Source organism: Danio aesculapii, chromosome 22 (genome assembly GCF_903798145.1).
Source record: "Danio aesculapii chromosome 22, fDanAes4.1, whole genome shotgun sequence".
In the NCBI taxonomy this organism is placed as follows: Eukaryota; Metazoa; Chordata; class Actinopteri; order Cypriniformes; family Danionidae; genus Danio; species Danio aesculapii.
This window is the reverse complement of record NC_079456.1, coordinates 19,544,180-19,554,626: the sequence shown is the minus strand read 5'-3', so window position 1 is coordinate 19,554,626 and position 10,447 is coordinate 19,544,180. Positions and strand designations below refer to the sequence as shown.

At 37.2% G+C, this 10,447-nt stretch overlaps 1 protein-coding gene across 1 annotated transcript; it reads right to left on the bottom strand.

Annotated features, from left to right (window-relative positions):
- Positions 1-679: 679 nt before the first annotated feature.
- On the bottom strand, positions 680-9,878 carry fstl3 (follistatin-like 3 (secreted glycoprotein)). The gene is made up of 5 exons (XM_056448155.1): positions 9,654-9,878; positions 7,802-7,987; positions 2,764-2,979; positions 1,370-1,597; positions 680-1,289 (listed from the first exon to the last, which is right to left on the bottom strand). The coding sequence occupies exons 1-5, from the start codon at positions 9,727-9,729 to the stop codon at positions 1,255-1,257; spliced, it is 741 nt and encodes a 246-aa protein (XP_056304130.1). The 5' UTR covers positions 9,730-9,878; the 3' UTR covers positions 680-1,254.
- Positions 9,879-10,447: the final 569 nt, after the last annotated feature.

Here is a 10,447-nt window from a genome sequence, read left to right as displayed (position 1 = left end):
ATGTGCAACGTTCATATTAGAAGTTCCCAAAATAGATTTTGCTCATATTAAAGTTGCTATTACAAATACGTCACACTGATCAACAGATCTCTGACTTGAAACTTTGTTGGCGAAATCCATTAATTCCAATAGAAACAATTCTGGAGTTTCATATGAAGGCAGAATACAGTTCTAAAAACAGGTTTCAGTCACATTTTTGCATGTTGATCAAGTGATTGGTTGAAACCAAAAGTTTTAAGGCATGTGGAGTTTTGTATGAGGGCCAAAAAAGTTCCTGAAACAGATTTTGCTCATGTCCAAGTTGATTTAGCGCATTGACAAACATATTACTAATTGGTTTTAAACAGTGAGATTTTGTAGTCATACATTTGAATCTGGAATTTCCAGATCTGGACCTTCCTGAAACAGATGTTGCTTGTTCAAGTTGGTCGTTAATTTGCCATGATGACAAACAGATTACTGACTGGTTTGAAATAGATTTTTGAGTGAGCTCTGCTTCATACATTTCTATGCTACTGAACAAAATGGAGCTGTTTTTTGTTCCCAAATTCTACACCTTTACAGTTAAACTGTGAAAAAAGCTGTACTCTGTCTGGCATACACAATGCTTATGTCAGGATTTCCATGGTCTTAAATAAAATAGGAAATATAATTTAAAATAATCATTTCTGACAAAGCATGTGAATTAATATTTATTAACATTTAAATAAAAACATAAAATAAAACATTTAGTACAAAAATAATATAAAACCATAAAATGTTACATAAAAAAAACATTTATTTGGCAAGAAATAGCTCTTTGTAAAAACAAAAAAACATTTTTTAATCATTTTTGTCCAGTAATCATGAGGAAATCAAAGGTACGGGAACCCTGTCGTGCATGTTTACATTATTCAGTTCTGACATATACATGAAAACTGAAGCGAATCCCACAATAAATACATAGAGAAAGGCAGCTGATATGAATATATGGTGTCTCAAACGTGTTAACACATAAATAACACAGACTTCCTAACTTTTCTCCAATAAATAGTAGCTTGTAGTATATTTACAATATGCACACTGTCAATTCATCAGTTCAATTCTCCCGTTAAAAACCACACGTTTCCTTTAAGTATTGAATTGCATGCCTATGAAATACTAGTAGTGGTTCTTTGGTACAGAGGACCGTGTTGTGATATGGTTTCAAACAGGCTCTCTCACGTCTTATGTGCCATCATAATATGTACATGAAGAGGATCTGTCTTGACATCCTCAGAAGAGTGAATTTTCCTCACTTGCTTCATTACCTGTAAGATAAAACAGGTTCAATTGACTTCAGTGTGGAAATATCAGAATTATCAATGACTGATAGCAAGAGAAAACATACTTCTGCAGTGTCCATAGTGGCGAACTCCTATGGATCGACCCAAAAAGCAGGTTGCCCTGCGCAGGTGGCAGGCACTTTGGTAAGTGATGTTATCATTGCCGCAGATGGTTTGCTCGGTGATCATGGGCATCGGACAGGGTGCAGTGCGGCACATGACACAGTGTGCGCTGTTAGTCTGGTCTGTCACACAGGTATGAGTACCAGGACACACCACATTTGAGCAGGACTCTGAAAGAATGGTAAAAAGGTCAAGAAATATGTTGGAATACTATTGCTAAATACTAAATATTAAATACTACTGCTTTATATAGGAGATTTCTCAAATGCGTCACCACATGGAAAGAAAAATTGGGTATTTCAAACAAATTTTCACTAAAATAAACGTTTTAACAGTTTAAGTCATAAGTTACATCAGTGAATTTCAGACAAACCATTTTAGATGCTTAATTTTGGACACTCTTGTGAAAAAGAAGTACACTTTTACATACTTTTATTTAATGTACCCTCAAATATTAAGTGTCGTTTCTATTGAAATTTGTATGCCATGTATTTAAATAAATGAGCAATTTAGCATTGTACATTAACGCAACAGTTACCCTGCAGGCACAGGATGTCAAACATGACGTAATATTGACATAGTACCCCAACGTCATGGGGACATTGGATTTTGTTTGGAAATTAAAATCAGGTTGATGTCAGAACCCAACGTCAGGCCAACGTCAACGTCCAACCTAAAATCCACCAAATATCAACGTCTAATCATGCTACACCTTGATATTAAGTGGATGTTACCACTATGACATTTATCATATGTTGGATTTTGGTCACTTTCCAACACAACCTAAAATCAACAATATATTAACGTAATTTTGATGTCGTTAATAAACGTCAAAATAACGTTGACCTTAGACGCTGACTAGACATTGAATTTTGGTGACCTGACGTCATGACCTAAATTTAACCTAATACTAATGTTTAATAATGTTGTGTGCCTGTTGGGTTAAAATTACAATCAACTTAAAGAACTTAAAGTGCTTTAGACAAGTAATCGACATGTCGCATCAAGTAAGCATGATAAAAGATTATTTACACTATTTCAAATTGACATCAATACAAAGTGCAATTAAGTATAAGATATGTAATGGATGTTTATTCTATTAAGCACATTTAAGATGCCTTTTGTTCACTTAATATTGTGTTTTATAACATTATCAGCAAGTCATCTTTAAAAATCTGAAGGACAAGTGCTTATTCGACCCAATTAAGTGCACTTTTTGCAGAATTGGAAGCTTTTAGTTCAATAATAATCTGAACATGAAGCTTTTGACTCAGTCTTTAAAACATCTTAGCAAATAATAGATTCAGCATGTGGAACTTGAAAACTAGAGGCGTACTTTTGCATTCCCCCTGGTACATAATCTCCAGGTCAGGATGACCTCTGCAGCGAGCCATCAGGAGCGCGCACTCGTCTTTGTAGGAATTCCCATCGCTCCCACACACTGCGTGTTTAGTGGAGATGTTGGAACAGTCTGGAGAGCAAACGCACTGTGGGCGTCCTGACTTCATTCTACACACCTTTCCAGGGCCACAGTTCACTCCCTCACAATTCTCTGTATAAGAAAGAGGGTGGATAAAGTGAGGAAAATGTGGAGTATAAGTAACCCTGCATTTCATTAAGTACTGAAAAAATACCAATGACTAAATGTGTGTATGCATATTTGAGCTTCAAGTGTTAGCTTGCAACATACTAATATCAAAGACCGCCTGCTATTATTAGTTTTCGATGATGTCATTTAAGTGGTCAGTTGAAATTAATTACTGTTTCCATTTGCATAATTTCAACTGCATCTCTGGTGACCAAGTGAATGAACCAATGTTATGCACCTTTTGAGACAGTGGGACAGTGTATGGCACTATTATAGATATTAGACAGTAATCCTAGTGTTTGGTACACAGCAAATAATGATTTGTTTTGGTCCCAAAATGATAATGTGTTCAGTCAGCAGGCAGTGAGCATGTGGTCTTTTGTGGCTACTAAAATCTATTGGACAACTACATGACTCTACAAAAGCAATCCAAATAAATGAGACTTCAACTGCCACTGGGAGTGGTAAAAAGTGGACACACTCAAATCATTTTTAACAGTTATAGTCATTCTTTTACAGGAATGGAGATATAGAAATAGTTGAAGACTTATTCTGCACTCACTTTGATCTTTGGTAATATTTTGCTATCTTTTTTCAGGAATGTATATCACACTAAGTCACTTTTAATTTGGATGACCAATTGTGAAAATCTTAAATTTTTTCCCTAAATGAAATTCTCGGTTCACATAGACTTCTGTCATCAGAATTGCACCAAAAAAGTAAAAGCAATCAAATCAAACTGGGTTTTGACTATCTTTGGTAGTGGTTAAAAGTGGAAAACTCAAAATATTTTAGACTCTATTTACACCTGTATTTAGCCTTGTCAAAAAAATGTATGCTAACACTATCAATTACAACTTGAGTCAGTAGCTATGTTTCCATCCACCTACTTTTATGTACATTTTGGATATGCACATAAAAAAATTGGTTGATTGAAATGCCATGATGTGCCTAAATTTGGAAAATGCGCATAAAAATATATGCACATAGCTGAGTAGCATAAACTTTTTATTCTATAAAAAAGATGCGCATAAACTGCGATGGAAACACTTTTACCGAACAAATTCCAGTATGTGCATTAATAACATCATGTGATTTTGTTTTAAGAGATCATGTGATGATAAAAATGTATGTCAATAAATAAACCAGCAGGCTGAGGACATTGTAAAACACCTGAAATGTTGTTTTGGTCATTCTAAAATGCCGTAACCATTTCAGTATTCGTGTTATTATATTATTAATTACCTCCAGAACTGAGCCTCTGTGTTCCACGCCTCACACCTTTAAACGCCACCACACGTTCACTGCGCATTGGCATACTGTCTACTGAAGCACAAGTCATTTAATAAATGAAGAAAAGATTCACGCAGTTTCTCCTACCGCAGCAAATTCCGTTTTTACTTTTGAAATTTAGCGCCAGTTAATCAGGAAGTGACAATTTTGTTCCCCTTGACTTGTAGGATGAAAACGCTGCTTTATTTGCATGTCTTATATGCCATATTTCAGTTTTACGGATAAATTTAATTCGCATCTTCGGATGTAAACATAGCTAATTGGATCTATTTAAATGATCTCATTGCATAGTCGAAAATGCATGGCGCAGACATACGCTGTGCTTGAATCATTTTTGCTATTTTAAGGGAAGGAAAAATAGTTGGTGTACCCAGTGCATTGTCTGAAAGGATTGTCCTTCTCTTAATGAGTTATTGGTGTATTATGGCATTGAACAAATCAGAGTTTCATCTGCCATTCTTTTTAAGAGTAAGTTGCTTAGGTTGTTTAAGAGTTCACTATTTACATGAGCAGAAAAACTATATGCTTCATTAATGAGGAATTTGAGCTGCTCATGCACAAGGTTAAAATGTGCAAGCAGACATCTATGGATTTCCAATAGTATCTGGATTCAGCCTTTGTAATGCAAGCTGAGATTGCATCACTCAGGGATGCAATGTTAGACACACTGCACTCAAATGGAGGGAGGGACGTCAACGTGAGGGGCAGGGTTAAGGGTGGGGTTAGGTGAGCCCATTAAAAAGCATTAGATGCAGCTCAGATTGCACTGCGCTGAGTCTGCAGCCAGACCCCTCTCCGGATTTTTCCAAAGCCCCCTGAGGTGAAGAAGATGTGGGATGAAGTAGCGTTTTTTTTCATTTATGTAGACAATAATAATCTTTCAGATTTAAAGATGCTCCTGTGCTGCTGTGCATCCTTGTGTGTGTTATAAGCAACTTTTATGCACGAATGCATTTGCTATTTAAACGTAGTGCAGGACCTGAAAATGAAACCTGTGCCAGGCTGAAACTAGCAAAAAACACTTGTGTTGCACCACATTGCACCAGGGTAGGGTTGCACCAGCTGATCGTAAGTTCTTTCTTAAACTGGATTGTAAAATCCACACTAGGGGCTTAGTAACTAGCTACTTTGTAACTAAATTTGTGCTTACTACTGTTGCACCACATGTCCTTAAGACAATTTGGGAAGGAAATATGGCTGTGAGTAGAGGGGGAGATCACTCTTCATTATGATCGTGAGCTTCTCAATGTAAACTAATCTCGCGGTCATATCTTTTCTGCTGTTAGACATGGGGGGAGGCTGCTGTAAAGATTTTGTTGGAAAGTAGCGTTACGTTTAGACTAAGTTCAGTGGTGCGACACAAAAATATTTTGTAATGTGTAAGTTGTAACTTAGTGTCCCTTTAAGTCACAACTAGGCTCCATTCTACTTTATTTGTCTCTGAAGCCATAGAAAACAAAACACATTGGAAATCTTTTGATATGATTTGGACAATTCAGGCCCCGTTATCTTAGCTTCTGGTTCCCATTCCTGCAAGTCCTTTAATATCCTGTTGCTCCCCTTCCCTGGGAAGCCAGGGGAATCACTCAAGGCCGAACCAGATACCAACAGCTCCTCTGAAAATCCCAGCATAACCCTGTTATGTTTCCTTAAGATCCGCCGGCAGTCACACATGATTTACGAACTGCCATGTCTGCCCCCAAAAAACAAATTTAAGGAAATGCGCCGGACATACGCTAAGTGTGAGTTGAGCTTTATGGAATGCTTTGAAGCGTTTGACATTGAGAACACGCCGGGGAGGTCACACAGTAGGGTCCGCTAGTTCATACAGTTTTATGATAATGGAAAGCAAACGCCATGGAACAAACAGTATATTAGACTTTCACTTCCAGTGTTTCTCCCCGCCCTCCTCAAGTGTCTAATGATGCTGATTGTGTTTGAGGCTTATGAGGACCAGACCTCTCCAGCATGTGGCACACATTTCTCTTTGCGGTGTGCTGGAATTCAGTCATCTCCGAGAGGGAAAGGCAAAACAAGTCTGCTTTCCAATAAGCATTGTGAAAGAGCAAAGGCTGAGAGAGGGTGGAGAGAAAAGGGAGAGAAATTGCTGCTATCATGTCAAACTATTTATTTATTTCAGGCATAATGAAAATATAGTTTTAAGTTTTAGAATTAAATATAAAAATATTTAAATAATTTAAGATTTTTTTAATAGAAAATAACTTTTAGTTTGTTTAATTGCCATGAGCCACTAGTTGCAAATTAGAAGTATTTAGCGTCTCATTTAACATTGTTTTGAAAAAGAATTATTAAAAATCCAGCCATTTCAACATCAATTCTTGTGAACAGGAATTAAAAATGTGCTTTTGCTTATGCAGGCCAGATTAAGATGCATTCACATTTATCATTGTTCATTATTTCTTTTGCAAGAGTAATGCAGTCAATTTTATGTGTCAGATTGATTGGGAATTTTGTACAAAATTCATATTCAAATTGTAACTATTGCTTTTGAAAACATATGCTAGAGAAATTAGCAGTTCATTCCGCTGTGTAAAAGGAAAGAAAAGTGAGTGAAAGTTTAACATTTGGCATATTTTGTGGGGGATGTTAGGGGTGTTTCCCAGTGATGGGTTGCAGCTGGAAGGGCATCCGCTGCAGAAAGCATATGCTGGATAATTTGGGGGTTCATTCCTCTGTGCCGAAAAGAAAATGAATAAATGGATGAATAATTATTTTGTGGGTGAAATACATTCATTTCCAAAGAATTTCATTCAATCAGAACAGATTTCTTCATGTGGATTTTGTTAGATGGTCAACAAACAAACTAATTTTAGTTTGAACGTGACTTTTTGTGGGGTCTACTTCATACAAAGCTACACTCCTGACAATATCACTTTTTTTTTATTATTTTAAAATGCCTTTGATTGGACAAAAGGAGTGAGTGCATGATGAGAATGACTATAAGGACTTTCCGAAAGAGAATGGCTATAAATTTTAAAAGCATTTATCTGCTAAAAGTGAATTTTAAGAGTATACTATCATGCAGATTATGTCAAACCTAATATGATATGCACTAAAAGCCACAAAACTACAATTCTGAGCATGGCTGTGGGCTTGCTGGGCTGAGGAAATTCAAATTACTATGTCGGCTAACTTGTTTACTCCACCGATAATACTCAGTGATTAAAATGTCTAATGATAGCAGATGTTTGGAGCCCTTTTATGAACCTACGTACCTGATTAACAGTAGTGAATGCTTTTCGCAACAACCAGAGAAAGTAAAAAAAATTACTCAAGAAGTGCATTGGATAAAAAAAATTCTCCAAACGAGTTCAGCCCTAATTTGAGGAATGTTCTCTAATGTGTGTATACGGATTTCTGTACTGACCGGCTCAAGAGGTCTTTGACTGATATCAACAAGTTGGAACATTGCGCAGGAGGACCATGTTTGCCTGCTGAGATCTTAGAACAAAGGATAAATACGAGTCTGTACCTTTGCACGGCTTACAGGAAACTATTCCCAGGAATCCCAGCAGGCTGACTTCATTGATAGGCAGACTAGCATTGGACCAGGCAGTGTCCAGACGGCCAGCAGCACAGCATTCTTCCCTGCTCACACCCCTCATGAGCACCATGTCACAGCGGTGCTCCGGACCCTGCTGCAACCAGCACATGCCAGCTAGATACACAAACACAGAATGAAAACACATTTAATCCACCCTGATATTATTCAAGTTATGTCATTCATTCATTCCTTCTCAATTTCACATAGACTGACTGGAAACTCTTTGATTCCTAAAACAAATATGGTCTCAGATATGTTTGCATAATGTCATATTTTCTCAAAATGTGACATATCGTCTTACACGGAAAATATATCAACAATAAATATTTTCACGGATTCTGAAAAGTTTCAGCAATAGTAAATACAGAATTAGCTCGATTACATTTCTTGGATCTGAATTTGTAAAACATTTGCCATAACGTTAACTATTTCATAACTGTTGACTGTTCCTGAACCAGCTGCACGGTGGCGCAGTGGGAAGCACATTTGCCTCACAGCAAGAAGGTCGCTGGTTCGAGCCTCTGGCTGGGTCAGTTGGCGTTTATGTGTGGAGTTTGCATGTTCTCCCCGTGTTGGTGTGGGATTCCTCCGGGTGCTCCGGTTTCCCCCACAAATCCAAAGACATGTGGTATAGGTAAATTGAGTAGGCTAAATTGTCCGTATGTATGTGTGTGAATGAGTGTGTATGGATGTTTCCCAGTGATGGGTTGCAGCTGGAATGGCATCCGCTGTGTAAAACATATGCTGGATAAGTTGGTGGTTCATTCCGCTGTGGCAACCCCAGATTAATAAAGGGACCAAGCCGAAAAGAAAATGAATGAATGTTTCTGAACCCTTACAATATCTGAAACCAAATAAATTTAACCATAGTTTGGCCACAACCCTGCTGAAAAAAAAACAGCTTAAACCAGCCTTTTAGCTGGTCGAGCAGTCTAGTTTTAGAGAGATTTTGGCCATTTCCAGGCTGTTTTCCAGCCTGGTCTTAGCTGGTCAGGCTGGAAGATGACCAGCTAAAACCAGCTTGACCAGCTTAGCCAGGTTGGGAGCCCTGTTAAAACCAGCTATAGCATGCTTAAACCAGGATGATCAAGCTGGTTTTAGCATAGTAATTTCCCAGCCTAACCAGACCAGGCTGGAAACAAGCCTGCAAATGGCTAAAACCCCTCTAAAACCAGGCTCGTTGACTAGCTAAAACCCGCCTAGACTGGTTTAAGCTGTTTTTTTCAGCAGGGAAATAAAAACAAGTAACTAAAAATTAAGATTTTAAACTATTTTCAGTGTTTATACACTGTTTAACTATGATATTTGTAGAAAAACTGTGGTAATATAACGTTACATGGTTATCAATCTCACGGAAAAACAACAACACTTATATACAATAATAATGACTAATTTTCGTCAGGAAAGGGAACTAATTTTCCGTTTATTTTTATTACACTTGCTTGTTTTTTAATGTACTCATCAAGGAAGTAAGTTAATAAACTTAGTGGTCTTAAGGTATTAACGTTATCTATAAATTTGTAACTTACAGGCTTTAATTTCTGATCTTGCTAACAGGACTCGCATTTGAGTGAAGAGGTAACCATAGCAACAGCTGCTCGACCGCGGTCAGTTTTGAACTTAAAGTAAGTTAATAATACTTTTCATACCACATTTAGCGCTTTTTTTCTCTTTATCACACATTTAAAATTCCACTTAATTCAAATACACAACTAAAAAGTTGGGTATCTTGACAGACATCATCAAACTTTAAAACATAAATGCGTTATTATTTACTCACCGCTCGTTCGATGTTCTCCGAGTATTTCACAAACTGAAATAAGTATCACACAGTGCAGAACAGCCAAAACGTTCATGATGCTGCTCAAAGCTTCTTTAACACAGATGTCTGAAGGAACCCGCGGCTTTCCTCTGAAGTACTTGTACTGATAAGAAGTCTGAGACTGGGACGTGGGTTGTTTCCACTCGGTTTCGTGAATGGACTTGTTGTAAGTGATTTCGGTCCGCCTCTGTATAAATATTTTGCCTGTGTAAATTATGCTTCTGGGATGGGCGATAATTCCAGCCAGTTACGTTGCTGATGCAGTTGTGTACTTGAGTCAGTTCTCGGATATGAGGAAAAACTCCCACACTTCATCTCAGTCCGTCTGAAATCACTTTAACAGTACATTTAACAATCTAACTTTAAAATGCAAAAAAGTATCTGAATATTTATCTGGGGTAGGGTTTTATCTATATTTCATTCTTAAGTCAGTTGTAATATTAACAGTAGACTGTCCATGACTTGTTTTCTCTGTCGGCTAAATATATAAATCAATTGTTTAAATGCATATAATTTAAAACCAACATGACATCTCACTCTCAAAATAAAGTTATCCTTCAGTTGACAAAAATACCCTTGTCCCGAGAACAAAGATCAACCTCACAGTTAAAGTCTACCTTAATTATATAGCTGAATCTTGTCTGACCAACACACAAAACCGCTGGTAGAGAAAACACACAATTTGTTTAATTGCAGTTTGAGTCAAAACCTCATAGTTACTGAGAGCCCTTGTAACAACTTCCCCATGTGAT